General features: G+C 48.6%; 1 protein-coding gene across 1 annotated transcript; it reads right to left on the bottom strand.

The window, feature by feature from the left end:
* Window positions 1–406: 406 nt before the first annotated feature.
* Window positions 407–27,377, bottom strand: elapor2a (endosome-lysosome associated apoptosis and autophagy regulator family member 2a). Its single transcript, XM_056281153.1, has 22 exons — window positions 27,261–27,377; window positions 23,540–23,660; window positions 20,226–20,415; window positions 19,985–20,132; window positions 19,783–19,872; window positions 17,551–17,656; window positions 15,197–15,349; window positions 12,900–12,988; window positions 12,573–12,753; window positions 10,420–10,548; window positions 9,055–9,145; window positions 8,853–8,955; window positions 8,563–8,700; window positions 8,217–8,480; window positions 7,377–7,550; window positions 7,092–7,272; window positions 5,843–5,939; window positions 5,647–5,748; window positions 5,367–5,493; window positions 3,999–4,177; window positions 3,626–3,797; window positions 407–1,134 (listed from the first exon to the last, which is right to left on the bottom strand). Exons 1-22 carry the CDS (start codon window positions 27,354–27,356, stop codon window positions 1,066–1,068), a joined length of 3,000 nt encoding a protein of 999 aa, XP_056137128.1. The 5' UTR covers window positions 27,357–27,377; the 3' UTR covers window positions 407–1,065.
* Window positions 27,378–27,677: the final 300 nt, after the last annotated feature.

Below are 27,677 nucleotides of genomic sequence, written 5' to 3'. Positions count from 1 at the left end.
ACATCTACTTCTTTTACTAAAGCCATCCATGGTACCTTTACTCTTCTTCGGAGTTGGACTGCTTAAATTTGATTAAAAAAGACATTTGTCAGGCAAAAGGGTAACATTACTCTTTTAAACTCTTATAATCCTGCACGCAGGTATACGGCCAACCTTGCTGGAGTCCGACACCCACCAAAAATATGTTAATAAGATAAATGTTTTTAAAAAATACCAGTGAGAGGTCAAGGTCAAAAACAGAATGAGGGTCTCTTAAAATATTTCTCAGCCTTCCCCTGCATTCAACAAGAGGACATGAATTATAGCTTGGATTAGAATAAAGCCGAGGGACAATTGATTTCTATGGGAAAGGTCTAACGTCTTTAGAAATTTGAGGGAAGACAAAGGAGAAAATCAGACTCTGTCCACAAGTAGACAAACTCATTTTATTTATATTTGATTTAGACAAAACGCTGAACATTGCTATCTCACCCCGACATATTCGTCCTCAGCTGGGCAGCAGAACACCTCCCTTATCATCATAACTCAATCATTTAGCAAATAGGTGAGGACATACAGACTTAATACAGCCAGATGACACCACTGTGCTTGTGTGTGTGTGTGTCTGCGGGAGGGTTGCACAGTGGCTCGATTTGACACTGATGATCCTGATTACAGAATAAGTGGCGATAACAGCTACCCGTCTCAAACGGTATCGAGAGACAACAGGGAATGAAATAAATACAAACGCAAACATCTGAAATAGGTCCTCTTCTTTACCTGAGCTTTTTGCAAAACCCTTTCTGACATCAGTTTAAATCGGCGTATCGCCAGATAGTCTCTTGCACACCACCCGCACTCACCTCCGCGGCACTACGCGTTTAGTTGGACTGCTCTCGAGCACCGAGCTTTAAGGCCACTGTGCGGGGGGCGACTTCTTTGAACCTGTGTAAACATACACTCAAACGGAGTTTTACAGGTTCCAAAGCTCGTAAAGGGGGAGATTCGTTAAAGGGATCCTTCACAGGCAAGTCTCTCCGGGGCTTGACTCCTCCCTTCTCTCCTTATCCGCTGCTGCCTCGCTCTTTAACTCCAGACCAACGCCTTCGGATGAGAGGAGTTCAGCTGCACGTTCTCATAGCTGTCTCCGTTTCTCTAGGACCGGAGATGTGTAGTCAGTAAAACGATAAGAAATAACACACTTAACATATCAACAAGAAATAACACACTTAACATATCAACAAGAAATAACACACTCAACATACCAACAAGAAATAACACACTAACATACCAACAAGAAATAACACACTAACGTACCAACAACAAATAACACACTTAACGTACCAACAAGAAATAACACACTTAACATACCAACAAGAAATAACACACTTAATGTACCAACAATAAACAACACACTTAATGTACCAACAAGAAACAACACACTTAACGTACTAACAAGAAATAACACACTTAACATACCAACAAGAAATAACACACTTAATGTACCAACAATAAACAACACACTTAATGTACCAACAAGAAACAACACACTTAATGTACCAACAAGAAACAACACACTTAATATACCAACAAGAAACAACACACTTAATGTACCAACAAGAAATAACACACTTAACATGCCAACAAGAAATAACACACTTAACATACTAACAAGAAATAACACACTTAACATATCAACAAGAAATAACACACTTAACATATCAACAAGAAATAACACACTCAACATACCAACAAGAAATAACACACTAACATACCAACAAGAAATAACACACTAACGTACCAACAACAAATAACACACTTAACGTACCAACAAGAAATAACACACTTAACGTACTAACAACAAATAACACACTTAACATACCAACAAGAAATAACACACTTAATGTACCAACAATAAACAACACACTTAATGTACCAACAAGAAACAACACACTTAATGTACCAACAAGAAACAACACACTTAATGTACCAACAAGAAACAACACACTTAATGTACCAACAAGAAATAACACACTTAACATACTAACAAGAAATAACACACTTAACGTACCAACAACAAACAACACACTTAACGTACTAACAACAAACAACACACTTAACGTACCAACAAGAAACAACACACTTAATGTACCAACAAGAAACAACACACTTAATGTACCAACAAGAAATAACACACTTAACATACTAACAAGAAATAACACACTTAACGTACCAACAACAAATAACACACTTAACGTACCAACAACAAACAACACACTTAACGTACTAACAAGAAATAACACACTTAACGTACTAACAAGAAATAACACACTTAACGTACCAACAACAAATAACACACTTAACGTACCAACAACAAATAACACACTTAACGTACCAACAACAAACAACACACTTAACGTACCAACAAGAAATAACACACTTAACGTACTAACAAGAAATAACACACTTAACGTACTAACAAGAAATAACACACTTAACATACCAACAAGAAATAACACACTTAACATACCAACAAGAAATAACACACTTAACGTGCTAACAAGAAATAACATACTTAACGTACTAACAAGAAATAACACACTTAACATACCAACAAGAAATAACACACTTAACGTACTAACAAGAAATAACACACTTAACGTACCAACAAGAAATAACACACTTAACGTACTAACAAGAAACAACACACTTAACGTACCAACAAGGTGCTATTTGATTGCATTAAAACAGTGGAACCCCATCACGTGACATGGAGAGCCATGTCTATTTGGGGTTTTCGCTCCAACTTAACACTGCAAAAGCTCGGGGGCATCCGGGTAGTGTAGCGGTCTATTCCGTTGCCTACCAACATGGGGACCGCCGGTTCAAATCCCCATGTTACCTCCGGCTTGGTCAGGCGTCCCTACAGACACAATTGGCCGTGTCTGTGGGTGGGAAGCCAGATGTGGATATGTGTCCTGGTCGCTGCACTGGCGCCTCCTCTGGTCAGTCGGTCGGTGTAGTGGATAGTGTGATAGGATAGTGTGATCCTCCCACACACTACGTCCCCCTGGTGAAACTCCTCACTGTCAGGTGAAAGGAAGTGGCTGGCGACGCCACATGTATTGGAGAAGGTTCTCCCAAATTGTACCCAGCCAATTACCCCACTCTCCCGAGGTGTCCCAGTTGTTGCTCCGCCCCCTCTGCTGATCCGGGGAGGGCTGCAGACTACCACTTGTCTCCTCCGATACGTGTGGAGTCGCCAGCTGCTTCTTTTCTCCTGACAGTGAGGCGTTTCGCCAGGGGGACGTAGCGTGTGGGAGGATCACGCTATTCCCCCCCAGTTCCCTCTCCCCCCCCAAACAGGCACCCCGACTGACCAGAGGAGGCGCTAGTGCAGTGACCAGGACACACACCCACATCCGGCTTCCCACCCGCAGACACGGCCAATTGTGTCTGTAGAGACGCCTGACCAAGCCGGCGGTAACACGGGGATTCGAACCGGCGATCCCCATGTTGGTAGGCAATAGAATAGACCGCTACACTGCCCGGACACCCCCTGAGCTCTTAACTCTTCGAGGACGTTACAGTGAAATCCCTGGGTGTAGTGTTAGGTTGTTATAATGGCACATGACTTGACTCTCACCTTCGACGCTATGGCTTTGAGTTTGCCCAACAGAGAGGGCTTCGTGTACACCACTTCGTCTTCCATTTCTCCCTCGTACTCCTCCCCCTCCATGACGGCGCAGCTGTCAGCTCCTGGCATCTCGCACTCCTTATTGGCAGACATCACCAGTCGCGAGTACCTATACTCCAGCCTGGCAGGGAGACCCGGGGGAGGAATCGGCATCGTAAGAAAACACAGCAGGAGGACAAACGGAGGCGGAGAGATTAACAATGAGATGAGGAACGGGAAAACGTAATCGTCAGGACAAGGGAGGAAATTAGAAAATGCAAATGCATGAGGGAGGGAGGGAGGGATAAAAAAAAAAAAAGGAAGGCTGCTGTTCCTCTAATACCTCTTGTTCTTCTCCCAGAAGTAGCAGGTTAAGGAGATGAGCAGCACTGCAAAGAACGCCCCCAGCCCTGCACCCAACCGTATCCAGAAATCCATGCTCTCGCACGGCAAGGTCCTCTTCTCAGGTAAGGGCACCCCTCCCACACACAGCTTTTGTTCATTCCAAACATATAGCAAGTCCTGAAGACACACACACACACACACAATATGAACATTTGATAGCTCAATACGGCAAAAAGGTTCATCACACACAAATATCCATAAATGACATGTGTATGCATCAGTGGCGGCTGGTGCTAAAAATGTTTGGGGGGGGGGGGTTAGCTTGGCGCAGCACACCTGACAGCTGCTTTAGTGTCCACACAGTCACAGAGTTATTAAGAAGGACAAAGTAGCCTACAGAGTTTATCAGGGTTGGTAGACGGTGGATGACTGACAGTCGAGACGAGGCGTGGTGGTGGGTGTGAACATGATTGACAGCCACGAGAGTTGTCCAATCACATTAGATCGAAAAACATTTGAAAAAAATACCAATTCCCTGCCGATAAAAGTGGGAGTGTCTGGGGCAGCACAGAACTGCGCCCCCTGGAAAATCTGAAGAAACTGTTGAGGGCAATTCATATTTGATGTTTGCTTACTTTTAATCTTTCACCCTGACCTCACATTGCTTAAATAGACGCTTAAAGTCCATGTGTAACAGAACAAAGGTGGTCTTATAACGTGGTCTTCTCCAGGTGCACAAATAAGGGCCTGTTGTTAACTGTTGGCTGTATGGGAGACTCACTGAGTGTAGCAAGTGTGTACACACTAATCTCAGAAGTGGCCTTAGCAGATGAGAGCTGGAAGACGTGAGATAAGGAGGGGAAGAACACACAACTGCCTATAAGAGAGACTGTACTGTATTGATCGGCGCCCAGGGGCTTGGATGCGTCTGTTCACTGAACGTATATTAAAATCGTGTGACAGTACTGGAAGAGACTCTGTCTCATTCCTCATGTGATGTCAGAGCGGAACGAAATAACTGCCACGACAAAGCCAATCAGACAGCAGCCTCAGGTCACCCGCTCGCCACAAGTTTGAGGGCTTACATAAGGTATCATTTGGCCGGCGCCGCTCAACCAGGAAGTATATGTATTCAGACAGGAAGTATATGTATTCAGACAGAAACCAACCAAATACCATTGGAACCAATATGTAATGCTGCTGACAGACGCTCACAGACTGAAAACACTTTTATTTCACCATTATTTGCATTATACCACTAAATTATATTTAACATGTTTAAGTAGATTTTCCTCTCTTGATGTTTGAAGGGGGCGGTGCCCCAGCGCCCCGTACTGGCCAGCCGCCACTGGTGTGCAATGCATACCTGGTTTCCCCCCTTGCAAGCTCCCTCTATCTGATGGTAGTCTCTCTCGGTGCACGTGGGACATGCTCCTGAACCCTCCCACAGGAAGTGGAAGGTGCAGCCGTCGCATGTTCCTGCAGTACACTGACTGTAACAGCCAAACACAAGACCGCCGTTACACCACCATACGCACGAACGATGTTTTCAAGTAAGGTTACAAACCCAGTGAACATTTACATGGCAAACTGACACGTCAGAAGAAACGATTAGGGGAAAAGTGGTACAACCGCAGCCATGGTACCTGGGAACGGCAAGTTCTCCTTTGCTGCTCCTCTCTGGGTTACAGCGGAGAGTCACCACTGCGCTGCGCCCCGCCTCGCACGACGACGTCGCCGCCAGGGAACTTACCAGACCCAGAGACACAACGCGCATCAGACAACACCGCCGAGTATTTATATTTCTTTGACCTTGAAACATGCATGAAACGTGAGAAGTACCGGTAGTAGAAGTGGACATCGGGGACTTTCTTGGAGGTCTTGGGGAACAGCTCTGGGCTTGCTCTGATCCCCTCAAGTGTACTGTCAACCGTTGCTCCTGTTAATGACATGCAATACTGTAATAACTCGAAGAAAGATTGTTGCTCTTTGGAGTATGCCCTCGAAAGTGTGTGTGGGGTCAGGTCAGGTGAATATGACAACAGAATATGAACACTGGACAAACACAAGTTTCTCCGGTTTGGTAGAAAGATGTTGATAAAAGAGAACCACTAAAGAGAGTCATCCATCCGTCCATTATCTAAGCCGCTTACCCCAATCGGAGTCGCGGGGATGCTGGAGCCTATCCCAGCAGCCATCGGGCAGCAGGCGGGGAGACACCCTGGACAGGCCGCCAGGTCATCATAGGGCCAACACACACCCACACATTCACACCTAGGGGCAATTTGTGGATCAGGCATCTGATCAGGATGCCTCCTGGGCGCCTTCCTTCGGAGGTTTTGCAGGCACGGCCAACTGTGAGGAGACCTCGGGGTAGACCCAGAACTCGCTGGAGGGACTACATGTCCAATCTGGCCTGGGAACTCCTTGGGATCCCCCAGGAGGAGCTGGAGGGCGTTGCTGGGGAGAGGGATGTCTGGAGTGCCCTACTTAGCTTGCTGCCACTGCGACCCGACCCCGGAGAGGCGGCTGAAGATGAATGAATGAACGATTCACCTGACCTATGTGTCTTTGGACTGTGGGAGGAAACCAGAGCCCCCGGAGGAAACCCACGCAGACACGGGGAGAACATGCAAACTCCACACAGAGGACGACCCGGGGCGACCCCCAAGGTTGAACTACCCCGGGGTTCGAACCCAGAACCTTCTTGCTGTGAGGCAACTGCACTAACCACTGCGCCACCGAGTCGCCAATAGACTGATGGTGACAGATGTCCAAAGCTCAGCGTTTTCGGTTTTTACCGATTTTAGCCAAAAAATACACAGATTTTTTAAAAGGGGCAGATCTGTTTAAACTGATTTTCCCCCGGATTTTACGTTTCCACGGATCCAAAAGTTGTTCCTGTTCATGCGAGGTTATGTAACAGCGCCCTCTTGTGGCACAATTCGGCATGCTGGATGGCTTTGAAAAATAAGAACCGGAAACGCCGAGCCTTGCAGATGTCGCAGTCAGATTGCCCTCACATCCATCATCAGTCGTCATCGTTTTTGACATCATCCGCGTGACGTCAGAGCGACAGAGAGTCACTTACCAACAAATGTGTCTGCAAGGTCGATAGACTGAGAGGAGAGCGCCGTGTGGAAGCCCTGTCCGTTAGCTGGGATTATTGTGGATTGACAGATAAAGGTTTTCACAGCATTGGCTGCTTCTCCCTTCTCTCTCTGGGAGTCGGACAGATCGGTCACGTTGTCTGCACACACCGCCATGTGGCCCTGCGAGGGGAGACGAGCAGAGAAAGGACTACGTAGACGTGAACCGGAAGGGTTTTTTTTTTTTTAAAGCAAAGCATTTTCTGTGCGCATGCATTCCTACATACTTCTCCCCCGCACAGGCTGATGTTGAACTGGTGGAAATATTTGGTTCCTTTGGAGGTAAAACTCGGTCCATTCATCAGTGACCCCACTGAGCCCAGGAGGCCAAAGTCAAAACTCAGAGTCACGTTTCCCTCGGTGTGGGTAAAGTGACAGTCACTGAAGCATAAACTGTGCTCCTGGAAATAAATAAACAAACGCAAATATATGGTTTTGTGTAACTCCATTGCTGCTGCGGCATGGTCAGATAAATAGTCATTTCTGCTTGGTCATTTAGTGGTGAGATACTTCGCTCTACTAAAACTACCGAACTTCAGGTTTTACATTACTTGGAAAAAAATTTTTTCTAAAAATCCATCCAGCCATCCATTATCCAAACCTCTTACCCTGCTCTCAGGGATGCTGGACAGGCCGCCAGACCATCACAGGCCCGACTCTCTCTCACACACACACACACACACATACATTCACACCTAGGGACAATTCAGTACAGGGGATTCACCTGACCTACATGGCTTTGGACTGTGGGAGGAAACCGGAGCCCCCGGAGGAAACCCACGCAGACACGGGGAGAACATGCAAACTCCACACAGAGGACGACCCGGGACGACCCCCGAGGTTGGACGACCCCGGGGCTCGAACCCAGGACCTTCTTGCTGTGAGGCGACCGCGCTAACCGCTTCGCCACCGTGCCGCCGCACTTTCTACATATGTGTGGGTTTGTTTAATTGAACAGCCCCTACTTAATAAAATGAGGGATCAGTTCAATTTTTATGTAAAATATTGAGCTTTTAGACCAACAAAAAAAACCCTCACTAAAATACATTCGATAGACAACAGCCTACCTTGTTGCTCTTGCTGGCAGGACCACAGGGACGGCAGGCGTCTGGGCCCAAAGTGTCGTGAGAAGCCAGGAGTGTGTTGGCTGGACACTCTGTGCACTGGCTGGTGTGTGTATCTATGTAGCGTCCGGGTGAACATGGCACACACAGGGAGCTGGAGGGCTGGGTGCTGAGAGCACAAGGCCGGCACTCAGATGACACCCCATCCACCGCATTACTCACCGAGATGGAGTAGATACGAGCAACATCATGTACATAGTGACGCACCTGAGAGGGAGGAGGAGATGAATGGGTACAGTTAGGATGACGATGATGCGGATGATGATGATGATGAGTGTGTGACGCTCACATCTGAGGATCGGTTGGTCCTCTGGAAAGCCCACGTGTATGACACAGAGGCGTTCTTGTTCATGACATGCGTGTAGGACTGCCTCGTCTTACTGCCCTCCCACAACTCCACCACCGTCGTACTCTTTCTATTTACATCCTAAAAAAAAAAAAATGATGTCAAGTCTTTTTAAACCATTTTCATAACACACAACGAGCATGTATCCAAAATGAAAGATCTAATCCATGGTAGACAGTAAATGTTCTCTTCCCGCTGTCTAAATCAAATAATCAAGGGGTTTCTCTTCTCACCATCATGAAGTAGAGTTCACAGTCAGTCTTGCACACCATCTCAAATTCGAAGGTGATGCGGCCAAACTCTGTCCCGGAATTACTAGACATTGATGTAGGAAGCCTGATGGTGAACACAAAAGAGGTTAAGAACAAGACGGATAGGGAGAAAAGATGGTTCAGAGAATGAATGAAAAGTAATGCAAAATAAGACTCCGCTCACTTAAAGCCAGGAATATGGATAATGAGGATCAGGTAATCATTATCCGAGTGCCCCGCTCCAGTCTGGATATGATCTCCTGCCACCTCCCATCCTTAAGGAGGTAACCAAAACCACACATTAGCAAAATAAATATATGCACATTCAAGGAACATATCCTGGATTCACATTCGCCCATCACAGTAGGAAAGAGTAACTTGTGGTGTTCCACAAGGTTCAGTATCGGGAACTAAGTTGTTTATACTTTATTTAAATGATATTTCTATGGTATCTAATATGTTGAAATTTGTTACGTTTGCTGATGATACAAATTTATTTGTTCTGGGGAGGACATGAACGTATTATTGAAACAGTAGAAAGGGGATTGAGAATGTTTAAAATATGGTTTGATATATTAATAAGTTACCACTAAATGAAAAGAAAACAAAATGTATGGTGTTCGGTGGTTTTAGGGTTAATTGTGAAATAAAACTGAAGTTAAGTGGAGTTGAAATTGAGAGTATTTGAAACAAAATTCTTGGGATTGATTATAGATCATAAACTCTGTTGGAAGCGACATATAGAATATATTAAATGGAAATTATCTAAATCCATTGCTATTCTTTACAAAACAAGGTAACTGCTGAATAGGAAATGTTTGCATATATTGTGTTGTTCAGTGATAATGCCATATCTGTCATACTGTGTTGAGGTTTGGGAAAATGTTTATAAAACAAATATAGAACTTATAATTAAACATCAGAAAAGAGCTATTAGAATAAGAAATAAAGCTTGTTACTGTGAATGTACTAATCCATTATTTATATGGTTCTGCACCATATAATTCTTAGATATTGTGTATTTAAAAACATTGGAAATACTTTTTCGAGCTGGAAGTAAAAGCCTTTGTGTTTGCATCCAACAACTTTTTAAATTAAGAGAAGGAAACTATAATTTAAGAGGGTTGTGTATTTTTGAAACATGAAAACCAACGTAACATATAGATGGGTTTCAGTATTGGGAGTGAAGCTATGGAATGGTCTTAATGATGAGTTGAAATTGTGTAGCTCGCTGTTGCGTTTCAGAAAATCTTCAAAATGTGAAATGATTAAAAATTACAACTTAGCACAAATTTATTCCTTTTGTAACTCTGATATTCTAGGTTAATTTAACTACTGTATAGGACAGGCAACAACAAGCCCTGGGCTTCAGCCTGTTCCTTTTCGGTCATTGATTGTTTGAGTTTTGTTGAGTTAGATGTAAATATGTACGATGATGTTTGACCGACATAAATCATTCATTCATTCGTTCATTCAAACAGTTACACAGGGGAACATGTTGCACGACAAGGTCTACACACAGTGGCCTGTCGCCTGCAACGTTGCCTACCATTCATGTTGTCACATTTGGAATTGCCCACATTAAAGCAGGAAGTCTCTATGTTGGCAGGAAGAACATTCCACCACTTATACTTGTAACCCAGGGAAGGCTCTGTACCTGCCGGACATCTCGTGCATGCTAGGGACAGACAGAATCAAACGCAGCTCTCAGACATGACTGATTTTCATGTACTTTTATAAAAAAGTAAAAAGTCACAATCAGAAAGAGAAGCAAAGGCCCAGAAGAACAGGAACAAAGTAGGAAATAGGGATGGGTACGAGTGCTTAAGTACTCGCTCAGAATGTTAGTATTCAAAAATGGTCTGTGTGCTTGCCATATTATATATATATGTGCACACTATATAAATATGTAACAACCATGGATAATTAGACTCACTAGCCCTTGGCTAACGGGTTGGACCCTTTAGTCGATTGGTTAACGTAGTTGCCCGTGGTGCAGGAGACCCGGGTTCGTGTCCCAGATGCGGCGGTTCCCAGCTACCCCCCGAATTTGTTACATGCGGTGGTTCCCAGCTACCCCCCGAATTCACTACATTGGTGTCAGAAGTGGGATACAACCACGTTAACCGGTCGACTAAACTACCTCCCTCCTTCGGGATGCGCGTCCCCGCGCTTCAGCATATCAGCTCCCTCCCGCCTCTGGGTGCACGCGCTTCCGATGGCCTCGCGGTCTCACCGTCCCACTTCTGACGCCAATGTGGCGAATTCAGCCGGGAACCGCCACAGTCGGGACGCGAACCCGGGTCTCCCACACCCCGGACGACTGCGTTAACAAGTCAACTAAAGGCTCCGACCCATTAGCCAAGGGCTAGCGAGTCTAGTCATCCCTGATCATTACACATATATATATAAAACTGATTAAAGAATTAAGATATTGATAAATACTAACAAACCATTTCTACACACAATCGTAAATAAATATGTTGAATTAATTCTAACAGGGTTATTAAGAGTTACAATTCCAGCACATGCATACAATGGCAACTTGTCCAGCTGTGTGAGGTGCGGAGATAGTGCTAACAAACTGACGGATTAACCGTTCTGTGTAAGATACCCAATATCAAACTGATCCATCATAAGCAGCTTCAGGATTAATCATATGTGAGTCCAGCGTTAAGACAAAGCACAACATAACAATAACAAAATCTAGCATCTTGATGTTTACCAGCCCAGTCCAGCACTGTGAGAGCCGCTGGAGTAGAGCAGCTAACCCGGCTAATAGTTATTACCTTATTTCATTTGCATTTGCATAAGCTGTGGATCCGTTCTCTCCACTGGAGGGAGGAAAGTCAGTAGGAGCAAGACAGAATATCTATGCATGAATAAGAGGGAGGACAGTAGAATGGTGGGGATGCAAGGAGCGGAGATGACGAAGGTGGATGAGTTTAAATACTTGGGGTCAACTGTCCAAAGTAACGGGGAGTGCGGAAGAGAGGTGAAGAAGAGGGTGCAGGCAGGGTGGAGTGGGTGGAGAAGAGTGTCAGGAGTGATTTGTGACAGAAGGGTTAAAGGGAAGGTTTACAAGATGGTTGTGAGACCAGCTATGTTGTATGGTTTGGAGACAGTGGCACTGATGAAAAGACAGGAGGTGGAGCTGGAGGTGGCAGAGATGAAGATGATAAGATTTTCATTGGGAGTGACGAAGAAGGACAGGATTAGGAACGAGTATATTAGAGGGACAGCTCAGGTTGGACGGTTTGGAGACAAAGCAAGAGAGACAAGATGGAGATGGTGTGGACATGTGTGGAGGAGAGATGCTGGGTATATTGGGAGAAGGATGCTGAATATGGAGCTGCCAGGGAAGAGGAGAAGAGGAAGGCCAAAGAGGAGGTTTATGGATGTGGTGAGGGAGGACATGCAGGTGGCTGGTGTGACAGAGGAAGATGCAGAGGACAGGAAGAGATGGAAACTGATGATCTGCTGTGGCGCCCCCTAACGGGAGCAGCAGAAAGTAGTAGTAGTAGTAGTAGTAGTGGTAGTAGTAGTACAAGATATATATATACGTGTGTGTGTGTGTGTGCACCAATTAAGGTGCTGAGCACTCAAATACTTGTTTCCAGTTTTATGCAAATCAGGGAAATCAGGTTTTCAAATGCACATATGTATTAAGAGAGAGAGAGAGAGAGAGAGAGTGCTGAATACCTTTGATTCCATCAGAATAGGTACCGGGTGGGCAGGGCGAGCAGGTGGCCGTGTCATTGTTATAGAAACCTGGGTTACAGGGGGGGCAGGGCTCCCGTTCTCCACTGGGGGGCAGCGTCTCGGCCCCGATGACACCCTCCAAACAAATCTTGGGTTCGACCCACTTATAAATGACCTGCGTCTGCAAGAACGCAAATTGCGGGCGGCGAGAGGTCAGGGCAGAAACCCAAATCGCAGAACAGCTCTGAGGGTACAGCAGCAAACCACAGGCAGCTGCGCCTCCTCTGGCAGCAGACCAGCGAGTGTTTTCAGGTACCCTGCTCTCACCTTGCCATCGCTGTCGCAAGCTGTGTGGATCTGGAAATAGTCCTTTCTGGAACACGGGGGTCTCACTTTACAGATGCCCGATCCCTCCGCTATGGGGTATGAATGGTGACAGAGAGACATCAGGAGGACAAACAGAAGGAAAAAAAACACACACATCAGCAACGGAGACAATTTAACAATTCTTGCACAGATTTGAGTGTGTGGAGGCTCATTTTTGTTTTGTCTGCATCATCTGATTCGGGAGGACCGGTATTTTCTGTTGATCTTGATCCACTAGTGGGACTGTTCTGCATGGAAAAAAATCAAATCAGGGCGTCCGGGTAGTGTAGGGATCTATTCCGTTGTCTGCCAACATGGGGGTCACTGGTTCGAATCCCTGTGTTACCTCCAGCTTGGTTGGGCGTCCCTACAGACACAATTGGTCGGGTCCGCGGGGGGGAAGTCGGATGTGGGTATGTGTCCTGGTCACTGCACTAGCGCCTCTTCTGGTCAGTTGGGGCACCTGTTCGAGGGAGAGGGGGAACTGGGGGGGGCTACGTCCCCCTGGTGAAATTTTTCACTGCCAGGTGAAAAGAAGTGGCCGGCGACTCCACATGTATGGGAGGAGGCATGTGGTAGTCTGCAGCCCGCCCCGGATCAGCAGAGGGGGTGGAGCAGCGACCGGGACAGCTCGGAAGAGTGGGGTAATTGGCCAAGTACAATTGGGGAGAAAAAGGGGAACCCCCCCCAAAAAAAATCAAATTAAAAAAGTTAAAGAGAACACATTCTAAGTGCATAGAAAAATAATAAATAATAAAACATCATCTTTCTGAACCTCAAGACATTAGAAGGCAAATTCCTAATATCATCCATCCATCCATCCATCATCTGAACTGCTTCTCCTGCTCTCAGGGTGGCGGAGGTGCTGGAGCCTATCCCAGCAGTCATTGGGCGGCAGGCGGGGGACACCCTGGACAGGCCGCCGGGCCAACACACAGGGCCGACACACAAACACACACACCTAGGGACAATCTAGTATGGCCGATTCACCTGACCTACATGTCTTTGGACTGTGGTAGGAAACCCACACAGAGGACGACCCGGGACAACCCCCAAGGTTGCACTACCCTGGGGCTCGGACCCAGAACCTTCTCGCTGTGAGGCGACCGTGCCAACCACTGCGCCACCGTGCCGCCCCCTTTAATAAAGTCAACGCACAAAAACAGTGGGTCGTCGACCAAATTAGAGAAGTGAGCATCTCCTGAGGGAGGGACAGGAATTACTGCTCACAAACAGCCCAAGTTTCACAAGCCTGGTTTAAACTAGGACAATCTCTCAACGTTCCCCCCGTTGGCTTTGTGCGTCTCCGCGAGCAGCACACATAATGCAGATTCAGAGACCTGCACTGCAGCGGCGTCATGCTGCTCCAGCGAGCAGAGACGCTCCGCAGAACGGGACTCATCATCAACACCCAGAAGACAGGAGGTAATCTGTCTGATGACTGCTGGCCTCCCAAGCCCCCCAACAACCTTCACAGCAGAAGGGCAGCAGCTGGCCACTGTTGCTGCCTTCAGATACCTGGGAAGCATACTATCTGACACCTGCACAATGGACGATGAGATCCAGCACCGCCTCAAACAAGCCTCAGCATCTTCCGGTCGTCTAAGGAGAAAGGTTTTCCAGAACAACAACCTCAGTCTCCACACCAACGTGCTTGTTTACAGAGCAGTATGCATCTCCACACTACTCTGGATGTGAGGCGTGGACCACCTACAGCCACCATCTCAGAAGCCTGGAGGCCTTCCATGTGAGATGTCTCCAGAGGATCCTCGGCATTACATGGGAGGACAGAGTGCCGCACCCAGAGGTGTTGGCCGACGACTCCCACGTAAATTCCTCTATGGCCAACTACACCGTGGTCAACGCACTGCTGGTGGGCAGAAGAAGCGGTTCAAAGACCACATGAAGACCACACTGAAAGGGTGCCAGATCAACCCCTCTTCTTTGGAGGAACTTGCCTCCTGCCACCACCATCTGGCGCTCTCACGTCTCACAGGGAGTGAAGTATATGGAAAACCAGCGCACACAACACCGTGTAGAAAAGCGTGCGAAGAGGCGTGCTCACAAAGCAAAGCTACCCCCCCTGCCTGCCCCCCCCCCCCAGCACCACTTTTACATGCCCGGTCTGCAGCTACAACTGTACATCCAGGATCGGTCTATTCAGCCACCAAAGGACTCACAAATAGGAGAAGATGGTCATCATCGGATACGATGGACAACCAGCAAGTGTGTGTGTGTGTGTGTGTGTGTGTACCCACGTGCATACTGAGCGGTGGTGTTACAAGGGGTGCAGGAGCTGGCACCGTGGCCGGAGTAGGTGTCTCTTGGGCAGGGGTCACACGAAGACGAGCCTGGGACGCGACTGAAAGTCCCGGGTTTACACGGGAAGCATTCCGATGTGTACGCCACGCCTGACCAAGAGAGAACATTTACAGGGAAAAACAGAGAAAAGAAAGATTAGATATTTATTCCACTCGCACCAGCTTCCTCACAACACAAAGACGGGGAAAAAACAGCTCTTTTTCAAACCACACGTGCGAATACGATATCGATAAATGTCTTGATGCTGCTCAGTAGTCCAGGTAGGAAAATAAAGGAAGGGTGAATCAGCTGATCTGGACACACCGTTTACTGAGGGATACGTTTCCTCACTCGTCTAACACCCCTTTTCCACGGCAGGGTACCGTACCGGCTCGGCTCGGCTCAACTCGCTTTTTTTGGTTTTCCATTGGGCAAAAGTTAGGGATAGTACCTGGTGCCAGGTACTTTTTTGGTACCACCTCCGTCGAGGTTCCAACTAAACTGAGCCGATACAAAAAGGTGACATGAAAATAACATCCGCCCATCCATCCATCCATCCATCCATCCACCCATCCATCCACCTATCCATTATCTGAACCGCTTATCCTGCTCTCAGGGTCGCGGGGATGCTGGAGCCTATCCCAGCAGTCATTGGGCCACAGGCGGGGAGACACCCTGGACAGGCCGCCAGCCCTAGGGACAATGTAGTACGGGCGAGTGGCCTGACCTCCGTGTCTTTGGACTGTGGGAGGAAACCGGAGCCCCCGGAGGAAACCCATGCAGACACGGGGAGGACATGCAAACTCCACACAGAGGACGACCCGGGACGACCCCCGAGGCTGGACTACCCCGGGGCTCGGACCCAGGACCTTCTTGCTGTGAGGCGACCGAGCTAACCACTGCGCCACCGTGCCGCCCCATGAAAATACCACTATAAATAAATAAATAAAACAAAACAAATAAATATATGCACATTTATTTAAATATAAATAAAATCTTCAAAAAAAACAAAACTAGTCAACACGCCCATAAAATGACCGGCGGGGCTTCGCCGTGAGGGGACACCATCTGCAGTGGAAAACCAAATCCCAAAAAGTAAAGCGAGTCGAGTCGAACAGAGTAGAGTCGAGTTGAGCCGGTACCATGCAGTAAGTGACCTCTTCAGTCTCAACTGACTGCAGGTGTCCCCACCCTTATAAACAACACAGTGGCCTAACGACCGAAACCCACGACCGGTTTCATATGCAAATATGGGCGTGACCTTTAACTAGCGTTTCGGTGGTCGTGTGTCCTGTTCACAAGAGGACTGGGGAAGGGTGGCAAGCACAGGATCGTAAGATGGTGACAGATGTGCTCTGAGGCCACTCTTTCAAGGATGAGGATGTGCGCATCCTTGATGGGGAGGAACGCTGGTTTGAACGAGGAGTCAAAGAGGCCATCTATGGGGTGTCCGGGTTGGCGTGGTGGTCTATTCCGTTACCCATCAACACGGGGATCACCAGTTCGAATCCCCGCGTTACCTCCGGCTTGGTCGGGCGTCCCTGCAAACACAATTGGCCAGACGCGGGTACGTGTCCTGGTCGCTGCACTAGCACCTCCTGTGGTCGGTCGAGGTGCCTTTGAGGGGGAACTGGGGGGGAATAGCGTGATCCTCCCACTCGCTACGTCCCCCTGGTGAAACTCCTCGCTGTCAGGTGAAAAGAAGCGGCTGGCGACTCCACATGTATGGGAGGAGGCATGTGGTAGTCTGCAGCCCTCCCCAGATCGGCAGAGGGGGTGGAGCAGCGATGGGGACGGCTCGGGAGAGTGGGGTAATTGGCCGGATACGATTGGGGAGAAGTGGGGGGGGGGGGCTGAGAGTACCTCTGTCACCATCTTACAATGCTGTGATTGCAACCATTCCCCAAGCCTCTGTGAATAGTACACACGGCCTTTGTTACTCTAGTTAACGTAGTTAACGGTCACGGCAATTTGCATATGAAACCGATCGTTGGTTTCAGTCGTCATGCAACTGTATTGTTTATTGTGTTATTGTTTCTAGAAAAGTGCTATATAAATGTAATGATTATTAATTATTATTATTATAAGGGTGGGGACACCTGGAGTCAGTTGAGACTGAAGAGGTCTCTTAGATGAATGATGAAGTGTTTCTCTCAATAAACGTCACGTCCAGATGAACTGATTCAGCTTTCTGTGACTATACCAGTAAAGTTCACCAATACAGCTTACATATGAACAGAGTATGGCAAGTATAAAACAGAAAAAAGTGTAGCGGTGGCCTTAGAAAGGGGGGGGGGCAGTTGTGACAGACCCTCTATCTGGATGTTCTTCAGCAGAACAGGCTTCACCGCTTTACTCCCCACCAAAACTCCTCCTGTCCTCCAGTAAAGGATGTTGGTGCCAGATTTCAGATTTACCTGGAAAAAAACAGACGGTTTCAGACGCGGTCGGTCAAATCTGATGTGGCGTTGTCTTGGGGACAGCAGTTTGGCCTTGTTTTTCGCTGTCCAGTTTAATTCCAGATCAAATTCTATGCTACGCTATTCTTCATCCAAACATGTCCAATTATATCCAGTTCCTAGCAAGTGGACTTTATCATAGTTTTTTTCATAGGCGGGGGCGGCGGACCAGAGGCCAATATGTCTACCAACACTACCAAAATCAGGTTCTGAAGGTTTGGCCAGTGCCACTTTTCCATTTTAATCGACTAGTCAAGTCAATTTTATTTGCATACCTCCTCACCACACCTAGGTCGTCCGTCAGGACACCCCCTATAAGGTCACGGTTGTGCATGCTTGTTTAAAGCATGGGGCGCTACTCCACATGCAGCTCTATGGTTCTCCACTAACTGGAGATTTTGAACCTTTCCATTGTCAAGATGCATTGATCATCTGCAAAGCCACGATGTGCCCCGATCCATAACATCAGTCTATGGACGAATGCACCTAGGACTACTGCTACCCATAGGAGCAGCAGGAGTTATTATGGAGGTTTACTCCTCTAGATCCACCGTGTTCTGCTCTGGTGTCTCCTGATAACGTTAACAGGAGTACCATGAGGAGGGTGTGGCTCTTCACCACACAGGCGGTCATTCATCATGGAGAGGTGATATTTTGCGCCTCACATGATGCTGGGGTGTATGGAGACCAGTCTAGGACGCCACGAAAGGCCATCTAGGAAAGCTACTACTCCTATACTTAACCCCTTAACCTTGTTTGTGTAGCCCAATATCACAAATTACAAATTTGCCTCAGGGGGCTTTACAGCAACACAACATCCTGTCCTTAGACCCTCACATACAACCAGACTACAATCAGAATGATCACATAATCTCACTTTAAAGAGATTATCTAGACTTTACCACTCGAATTTGTCCCAAAGCCTGTTTATCTAACCCGCACTGGCACCAGATCAGGCTTGGGTTGAACTGCCAAGAAACAGGTTACCCATGTAGAAAGCGTCGCTGAGCTGCCTCGGCTGTCCCTGCTGGGGGGGGGAAATCATCAGAAACCATTACAGTATTTTCTGGTGCCTTTAATGGTTCTACTGAGAAATTTAACAGTTTTGGATGGTACGTAATCGTCTGTACTGGTATGTCTACAGGGAACCAGGGCATGCTGGGCTCTAAAGGAAACCACCAGGAGCAGGTTAATGATTTCTAATTGTAAGCCATCAATATCAGTGTCCAAAAACTAACCGGAACCTGGTGGTTTGAATGGTTCCCTCCAGTTGGAAACCATCAGGGTTCTTCCAGTAGCTTCTGATGGGTTTTCCACTGGAGGTGAACTTTATTCTACATATAAAACCTCTCCAGTTAAAATCAACCTAGCTTTTTGTCCCCTAAATAGTGGCTAAAATTGGTCACAGAAAGCGTGAACTACCTAAACCTTACACCAGAGGGTGCACAATAACAATTGTATTACGTTCAAGAGACCATGCTGTATTGGAGAATCATGAGTAATTCAAGGCCTAGAAGAAGTTAAAATAGAAGACATTCGGCTGTCCAAGCACTTCTGTGTAAGAAAGCCAAGTAAGAACTGATCATCCATCCATCCACCCATTATCCAAACCGCTTATCCTGCTTCTCAGGGTTGCGGGGATGCTGGAGCCTATCCCAGCAGTCATTGGGCGGCAGACAGTGAGACACCCTGGACTCCACACAGGACAACCCGGGACGACCCCCAAGGTTGGACTACCCAGAACCTTCTTGCTGTGAGGCGGCCGCACTAACCACTGCGCCACCGTGCCGCCTGATAATCCTCTCCCCAAATCCAAAGCTACTGTTTGCTATTTGCCCCCTCCCCTTAACACAAGCAAATCCAGTGGTTAAATGACCCTACCCAGGCTCTGAACAGACACTAGAGACAAATCATCCCTCCTGCCTGCCTCTGTACCTACCAACATGCTAAAGGAGAGATTTCCAAATTTTACCAGGCAAAATCCAGCAGCTGAGACTCAACACATTCACTTTATCAGACTCACGAGGCCAGTGGCCCCCTTACTTCTCGAGTGGACTGGACTGCGTGAATAATATATAGCCTACCGTGTGAGTAGCCCACTCCCCGTGACTGGTGAGCTTGAGCCACTTCTCATTAGCAGTCTGATCCATCGCCTGACACTGGTCGTTCTGGATCTGCATAAACACAGAAACGTACAATCTGTGCCCTTCCGCTGAAAGATGACCCGCTTGAAGATCAGCATTTCTGAGCAAAGCATGAAGGAGATAACGGATAAGCGAAACTCACAAAGAACTCAAAGAGCAGGTTTTTGTCGAGGTACTGGTACTCAAAGCTGACAGAGCCCTGTTTCTTCAGGTGGACAGCGTAGATGAGACTGACGGTGCATTCATCCCTGTTGGACTCCAGGTAGTTGCCCAGAGGCACCCAGGCGGAGCTGCTCGGCACATGTCCAAAATTACTCCTCACAACACAGCTTCCTGCTCTCTCGCCCGCGACGGCAATATTTCTTAGCATCTCCAACGCTTACCTGTTGCAGGTGAGCCGGTCGTCGCCGTGGGGACTGTTGTCCAGGAGGGTCGCCAGGCTACTGAATCCCGCGGGCATGGAGTCCCACTGGTCAAAGCGGATGCCGCTGCCGAGGGAATAGCTTCCCGCTGCACACTGGGTGCACTCCTGAGCCGACATCTCCAGGAATTCCCCGGCCTCGCACGTAAACGCTGGGAGACAGTGGCAGGACGCACAGAGGGATGGGAAGAGGCACATTAGCACGATAAAAGAAAAGAAAAAAAGAGCCAACGCTCATGTAAATATAATACTTTGGCGGTGTTCGACACATGGTCACGCAAACCTTTGTTGTATTCCTTGTTACGTTGCCAAAGATCTTAATCATACCATCCTGTTTGACAGTGTGAATGTTTGTGTGTGCATGTGGGTGCGTGCAGGTTTCCCATTCAGACGCAATATCGCCATGCTCTCCATCGGCTAAATATTTCAGACCGTGTCAGCGTTTCCTCATACCCGACAGGATGACTGATACACTGATGGCCCTCAGTGCTTCACTGCTCTCACTGGTTGTAAGAGGATATGTGCTTCCAGGGGCGTAGCACCAAATTTTGGGCCCTTATACATAAGCAGTCTCTGTGGGCCCCTTTCCTCGTTTGTCTCTCACGCGTCACTTTTTTGAGTTCTAGCGTACTGTATATTATTTACTATCACGGTACATTAATCTAGTTTAACCTGACTTAACCTGGTATCAGCAGTCACTCGCAACATTCAAAATTCATTGCACGTGCAAAGCCTGAAGAAGAAGAGCCAGTGGCGGCTGGTGCTAACAATTTTTGGGGGGGCAGAACTGACCAGAGTGATTAAGGACAACGTAGCCTATAGACTGATCCAATCTATAGGCTACACGGTCCGTCTTAATAACTCTGTGACTGTGTGGACATTAAAGCGGCTATCAGGTGTGCTGTGCCAAGGTCAATTCTGCCCCCCCTCCCAAAAAAAATTGTTAGCACCAGCCGCCACTGAAAGAGCCTATTTCCAAACACTACACAAACAATGGAATTTGTTGCGACAGCAATAGGTAATTTTCTACTGAACTTTACAAGGAAGAAGGAAACCGGAAAAGACAAAACTGACAACGAGAGGTGAAAGGTGCGCTGCTAATTTACCTGCTACCTGAGGAATGTGGCCTGGAGGCTGTCGGTGACTACATAGAGAGAAGGGGCCTTCGCAGCCCAGAGGTATGCGGCGACATTCTGACGTATTCTGAACAAAGAATAGGCAGCAAACTCAACCCAACAGGAAAAGCAAGACGCTCATCCATTATGAATTAGAACTTGGTGCCATTATCACGGTGTGTGTCCTAGTACTGGAGCAATACTCGCCTCTTCTTCTTCTTCTTTTGTCTTAACACCAGCGACGCGATTAGAAATAACTTGCACCAATTTTCCATTACGTCACTTTATACTCAGAAAGGCACCCTGCTTAATGTTCTCTGCAGACCCCCTCCCAGTTCGTTAGCATGTGTTTATGAATGTTCTCAACAAATGGATACGTTGGAGTCCGGGTGGTGTGGCGGTCTATTCCGTCGCCGACAAACACAGGGATCGCCGGTTCGAATCCCCGTGTTACTTCCGGCTTGGTCGTGCATCCCCTGCAGACACAATTGGCCGTGTCTGCGGGTGGGAACCCGGGTGTGGGTATGTGTCCGAGTTGCTGCACTAGCGCCTCCTCTGGTCAGTCGGGGGGGGGGGGGGGTAGCGTGATCCTCCCATGCGCTCCGTCCCCCTGGCGAAACTCCTCAATGTCAAATGAAAAGAAGCTGCTGGCGACTCCACATGTATGGGAGGGGGCATGTGGTAGTCTGCAGCCCTCCCCGGATCAGCAGAGGGGGTGGAGCAGCGACCGGGATGGCTCGGAAAACGGGGTACGTCTTTGCAAGCCTAGCGCGCTGCTCTTTGAGAGGTTTCACGGACAATGAACTTGGGTGGTCACAGTGTTCAAGATAAGGCTGTTTCCACACAAGTGAAGTGTCTCTCTGGCTCCATGGGGGATGAGTCAGCTTCTAATAATGCTACTCATTCTTTGGTAGGTCTGTCACAAAGGGACCCCCCCCCCCCGCATTGGCAAACAAAGACAGAAGGAAACAGCTCTCTAAGCCAAAAGCTACTTACACTTCCTCACGGGCCTCTTACTAAGCAAGATCCGTGGCAAGACACGAGCACTGGCCACGCATGTAAAAGTTGAATGTCCCACCTATTTGCAGAACTGCATCCATCCCAGTGACGACGTATGATCCTGCTAATCTGAACCATCCGTCCATCCATTATCCGAACCGCTTCTCCTGCTCTCAGGGATGCTGGAGCCTATCCCAGCGGTCATTGGTCAGCAGGTGGGGAGACACCCTGGACAAGCCACCGGGCCATCACACAGGGCCGACACACACACACACATTGACACCTAGGGACAATTTAGTAATGCCGATCCACCTGACCTACATGTCTTTGGACTGTGGGAGGAAACCGGAGCACCCGGAGGAAACCCACGCAGACACGGGGAGAACATGCAAACTCCACATAGAGGACGACCCGGGACGACCCCCCCCCCCCAAGGTTGGACAAACCCAGAACCTTCTTGCTGTGAGGCGACCACGCTAACCTCTGCACCGCCGTGCTGCCTAATCTGAACTAATGTTTTCTAATACTCGAGGGCAGTGAACATTATAGAGCAGTGTTTCCCAACCCAGTCCTCAAGGACCCCCTATCCTGCAGATTTTCTTTGCAACCCTGAATAGCTACCTGTTTGTAGTTATTCAACCAATCAGCAATGAATTATGTCAGATGTTGCACACCTTGCATAATTAAGTGCAGTTAGATGATTGGTTGAGTAAGTACAAGTAGAGCTACCTATGCAGGGTTACAATGAAAATCTGCAGGATAGGGGTTCCTTGAGGACTGGGTTGGGAAACACTGTTATAGAGGGTTTGACCCTGCAAGACTTCCTAACAGGTTGCGAGGTGCGCTGTTCATCTGTTCAGGAATAAAAATGACAGCGTTATCCAATCGCCTCATATGACAGACATGTAATTATGTGAGAGAACACATAGTCCTTCAAAAATACGAGTGGTAAAGTACGCCGGTAGGGTGTGGTTATATGACAGCTTTTTGTTTTCCTTCTGAGGTTATTGGCATGTGGCTTTAGACTGTGGTAGGCCGGGGAAGAGCCAAACAGGGTTAATCGGGCTGTGGTGGTTGGAAATTCCAGGCCACCGATAAGGAGATGAGAAGGTGAGAGGCACACACAAAGTTACACACACAAGCACACACACACACAACTTACTGCAGTCTGTGCCGTGTACTGGCTCTGGTAGACCGGTGCATGCTCCTGGAATCTGGGGGATGGCTACTCGCCACCGCGATCCTGTGCTGTCACACTCTGTGTACTCATAGTAGTAGTCAGTCTGCAAAACGCATACAGACACACACACACACATCTGCATAAGAAATCAGTCTCGACACAATCCTAACAAAGAGCAAATGTAGGCCAGTGGCCGGTCAGTAAATATCAGACCACAAGAGGCCTCCACCCAAATCCCAGCCCTCAGTCATCTCGCTCTGTGTGCGAATGTTTTGCAAGCCAGAGTAGACCCGGTGAACAGGATCGCTGCACTGGCCTATCAGCAAGTGCCGAATCCTGCTTCGTCCTCTGGCAGCCAACAGCCTGCAAAATGTGCATGCCCCATTATTGTTGTTATCGCTCAACAACCACTCATCCGCCCTATGTACACAGCATTCCATCTCCACGGTGATGGGGAGCAAGGCAAAGGCAGCGGTTGGTAGGTGAAGCAGGTCGGGGGGGTGGAAGCGAAGGATGTTGCCATGACTAACTCAAAGGAGGATTTGATTGTGTGATGATATACTTTATTAATCCCCTGTGGGGAGATTACTCTCTGCATGTAACCCATCCTAGCTTGTGTAGCTAGGAGCAGTGGGCGGCCGCCGTGCAGCGCCCGGGGACCACCCCCAGTTCGTCTTGCTGTGCCTTGCTCAGGGGCACAGACAGGAGTGCTAACCCTAACCTGCATGTCTTTTTGACGGTGGGGGAAACCGCAGCACCCGGAGAAAACTCACCGCAGACACAGGGAGAACATGCAAACTCCACACAGAGGACGACCCCCCCAAGGTTGGACAACCCCGGGACCCGAACCCAGGACCTTCTGGCTGTGAGGCGACCGTGCTAACCACTGGGCCACCATATTGCCAACATTGTGTGTCAACACCGTTCCCAGAGCCGAAACGAGAAGTGAGCATTAAAGCTGAAACCCATACCCCCCCCCCACCCCTGATCTGTTCCTTATGTGTCATCAGTTCACCCATATAGTTCCCATCCTTTATGAAAACGGCATCCTCCCCAGACAGCAAAGAATCTTTGGCCCAAATATGGCCCACATCTGCAGTTATCTTAGGCCCACATTTGGCCTCGAATGACGGCGTTGACTCAGGGTGAGTGTGGCTGCCTCAACTCAGCCACAATTGGGCCACACCTGGCCCACACGGTATGTGCTGTAACCCAAGTCAGGCCCGGCTTATGACAATTTGGGCCACGTCTGGCCCACACAACAGTCGCCAGTGCCGTAACTGAGCCGTAAGTACCAAAAGTGTCCCGGATTAGGCCCAAACGCAGGAAATCTGAGGTCAGCCATGTAAAGCAATATGGAAACACTGTTCTACTGCAACGTTAATTGGAGAATTGGTAGCTGTCCAACAGAAGCATCACCACATCGCCATCATGTTTCAGTCCTTTCTCCTTCTTGAGTAGGAACACTGCTGCACCGGTGGGGGTTTTTTTTTCTTCCCCTACCCATAAAAAAATGTCAACAGCATTAGATGGAGGGTGTCTCCGACCATGCTGGAGACCCCAGCTAACGTTACGCAGCTGGACCCCATGAGCCAAATGGATAAAATAACTGATAGATGGGGATGGTGGGGGGGTAGCCGAGATTTCAGCTTTAAATCATGACTGCGGCATAATTCAAGTCAAGAATTCATGACGGTTCCCGCGTCATGTTACGCGTAGCGTCGAATCCCATCTTAGATCTGCAGCGTGTGGGACGTGTCCTCGGGCAATCTCTCGGTTCAGAGGGAAGACTTCAGCGGCCTCGTTCACCTCATTCAACACCAATTCAATGACGGCACAGCAAATTATACATAGGGGCCGATGAAACACGAGGACCGAGGCCTGAATCACTATCTATACGCCGACGTATCGCTCCAATTATATATATATTTTTTGGTGCAATTTTGAGGCTAGAAGTCACATGAGGTCATTGCGGAGAGGCCGTCTCGTGGCTTCGCCCGCGAGGGATGCGGTGCCAGATATAATGAAACGCCGCTTGCATTGCACTAAGCCGAATGAAATATATGCCAAACCAAATGTTCAACTTTCTTGTTATATATCCTATGAATCCATATTATTTTTGATATCCTGGATTCCCCCCCCCCCCTACATGGGGATGCTGGTCGCGTGGCTCGGGTCCTGGGCTGTTCCAGTGGCGTCTGGACACTGCTCGGCATCCTCCTCATCATATTCTTCATATAGCTCATACTTCCATTATAATCCTGCTATCCTCTTTCAGTGCTGTATCGTGTTAATTGGGTACACACGACATCCATCGCACGTTGTCCGTCTCGGGAGAGAGACCCCTCCTCTGCTGCTCTCCCTCAGCTTTTCTTCCTATGTTTTCCTCCCTGTTGGAGGGGTTGTTTTAGGGGGTTGTTCCTTATCCGATGTGAGGGTGTAAGGACAGGAAGCGGTGTTGCTGTAAAGCCCGCCGAGGCAAATTTCTCATTTGTGACTCACATAGCGAAACTGCTGTGGCCCGGACCCGTCCCACCCCCCACCCCCCCGACACTTTCACCCGGCCCACATACCGCATGGGATGAGGGCACTTGGGCCGCCCGCTCCCGTTTGCCAGATCCGGGCCAGAACCAAGCCATAGCAATGCCGCATGTGCCACATATTTGCCAAAGGTGGCCCATATTTGGGCCATATTCACCATTTACCACACGGGCCACTTCAGGGGGCACCGCCTCTTTGCCACACAAAAAAAGGCCCACATGTGATTTGGCATATTTGGGCCATATTTGGTATTATACATGTGGGCCACTTCAGGCTCACATCCATTTTGTCAGGGCCAGAAGAAGGCCATCAGTGCCGCATCATTGCCTGACGTGGCCCACATCCGGAGGCCATGTGGGGGGATATCGGACCCTACAAACACAACGGACTTGACTCAAATGGCACCAACAGGGTATGAACCTTGCTGCACGCGGGTTAAAGCGAGACCCCATAGATGAGACGCATGCAAGGCAGCAACAACAAGCCCGCTGTGCGTGTGAGAACAGGGGATGTGCCAGTTGGTGACCAGAATCAAACTGCTCTATATGTGTGTTGTGTATGTGTGTGTGTTGTGTATGTGCCCGGCGTGCAGGCTGGGCCGAGGAGGTGTTGAGCTGAGACAGGGGGGGGGGGGGAAGGAAAAGGCTGGTCCGTGTAGGAAACTGATAAGGCAGACACAGACACGGTCCCAGCTCTCAGTGGTGAAGTTCAACACAAACCAGACCACAGAAGAGGTTAATAATAACAACACACACACATACATACACACGTACACACACACCACCCCCCCCCCACACACACACACACACACACGTACACACAACCCCCAACCCAGCAGTCTTTTCCCATGCTCCACCATGATGTTACTTGCGTTCATCTGCAGGGGGGAGAAACTAAATGACGTGGTTATCCTCCCCTCTCCGGGTTCGGACTGGCTAGTCCCCTCATCTTTCCCTGGACATTAGAATAACCACAGATCTATCCCGGAAGTGTGTCATCAATTCTTAATCGCATTTGATATGGTCACCGGATTAACCCCCCACCACCCCTGTCACTCCCGGGGAGCGATCCGCGCGTAGCCTCGTTACACGGGGCCATGCGAGCACGGAGCCCCCCCCCCCCCCCACGAAGACAGAAGCTACCGACGGCGGCATCACCTCACCTCGGTGCACGGGCGCTCCGCCCGCGCCTCGCCGGTCCGCCGGAGCGCGCAGAGGAGGAGTGCGCAAGCGGCGAGGAGCCAACGCGAGGGTCGCATCGTAGATCATGCGAAAAAAGAAAACCGAGTCGATCCGGGGTGGGGGGGTGGGTGGTGTTGGGATGAAGGGGGGTGGTGGTGTTACGTCTATTCCCGAGGAAACGAACCGCTTGGTCGGACGAACGGCGCACGTCCCGCACGCTCCTCACCTGCAGCTGCACTGACTGCGCCGGAGCGCGCCTGTAGCCGCCGGCGCTGACGCGCCTGTGACGTCACACGGCAGCGCGGACGACGCCGTCGAATATAGTCACGATGCGTGAGTCGGTTAAAGCTCTCCATTGGAGATGGTACTTGCACACTGGCCAGCTAAAAGAGCCCGTG

The sequence above is a fragment of the Lampris incognitus genome, chromosome 6 (genome assembly GCF_029633865.1).
Source record: "Lampris incognitus isolate fLamInc1 chromosome 6, fLamInc1.hap2, whole genome shotgun sequence".
Lineage (NCBI taxonomy): Eukaryota > Metazoa > Chordata > Actinopteri > Lampriformes > Lampridae > Lampris > Lampris incognitus.
The sequence above is the reverse complement of the archived record's forward strand: the minus strand, read 5'-3'. Positions and strand labels throughout refer to the sequence as shown.